This window comes from Aplysia californica, unplaced genomic scaffold (genome assembly GCF_000002075.1).
Source record: "Aplysia californica isolate F4 #8 unplaced genomic scaffold, AplCal3.0 scaffold00509, whole genome shotgun sequence".
Classification (NCBI taxonomy): domain Eukaryota; kingdom Metazoa; phylum Mollusca; class Gastropoda; order Aplysiida; family Aplysiidae; genus Aplysia; species Aplysia californica.
Window position 1 is genome coordinate 112,316 of NW_004797779.1, and position 1,092 is coordinate 113,407.

General features: G+C 44.6%; 1 protein-coding gene across 1 annotated transcript in view; it reads right to left on the reverse strand.

Annotated features, from left to right (window-relative positions):
* LOC101860764 (high affinity cAMP-specific and IBMX-insensitive 3',5'-cyclic phosphodiesterase 8B) overlaps nucleotides 1-1,092 on the reverse strand; it is a gene marked incomplete at its 5' end in the record, with an annotated part of 121,319 nt that overhangs the window by 12,508 nt on the left and 107,719 nt on the right. Inside the window, 1 exon segment of the mRNA XM_013086826.2 lies at nucleotides 260-433. Within this exon segment, the coding sequence (XP_012942280.1) occupies nucleotides 260-433 (174 nt within the window).

Consider the following 1,092-nt stretch of genomic DNA (forward strand, 5'->3'; position numbering starts at 1 on the left):
TAGCAATGTTCTGTTGTCTGCTTTCGTCTCCACTTTCTGCTCCCACTCCCTCACCTCCTTTGCCCCCTCCTCTGGGCCCCTGACTCTTTCTGAGGCCTTTCTACTGCTACACCCTGGCTCCTTCTTACTGCTGTCTTTCAGCCACACTCCTGATTTTCTAGTAGGAAAAATCTACACCTAGCCTTCTCGGACAAGGGTGAACAATAACTCTACGTCTGCCCCACCCTGAGAGTGTCCAAAAACTGCTGCCCGCACTCACCGACATGAGACCATCGACCAGGTCTGAGGCCACGGGGTCATCGTCCGGCCGGATGTCCTGGGTCTGGAAGGGAGAGTAGAGCTCACTCGTCTGGAGGATCTCTAGGACTTTGTCCAGGGCTTGAGCCACGGTGAGCGGGGAGTTCTCTTGTGCTGCATTGATGATGTTGATTACCTAGGGGGGGGGGTGCGGCCTATACCCTGTCAGGGGTGAAAGACACTGATAATGATGAACAATACTTAATCATCATCATAATCATCAATGCCTTTCACCCCCTGGTAGGGTATAGGCCACATACAAGCTCCTCCCATTCAATAGAATCAATAACAATAACAGTAATAATGATAGTAAAGATAATAATGATACTGTTGCTGCTGCTGCTGCTGCTGCTGCTGCTGCTGCTGCTGCTACTACTACTACTACTAATGAGATAATAATGTTTAACATTTTGAGAACAAATATAAAAAGGATCAGGTTAAATGAAATCTTCTCTAATACAAGACTAACAACAATACTAGCCTTGTTTTTCCATAAATTAGACATTTTTACTAAATGTGGCCCCTGCCAAAGAGACTGAGAACAAAAAACATTCACCGTATCAAAATGTGTAACTTTTTCCGTTCAAACTCTACACAACTATTGAAAGGCAATTAACCAATCAGTTTACGAGACAAAAAAACAACAACAGCAACAAACAAACAAACAAACAAACAAACAAACACTCATACACACACACACACAAACACACACACACACAATCCCACTTACACACACTTACACACACTTACACACACACGCACACACACACACACACACCATTCACACACACACAC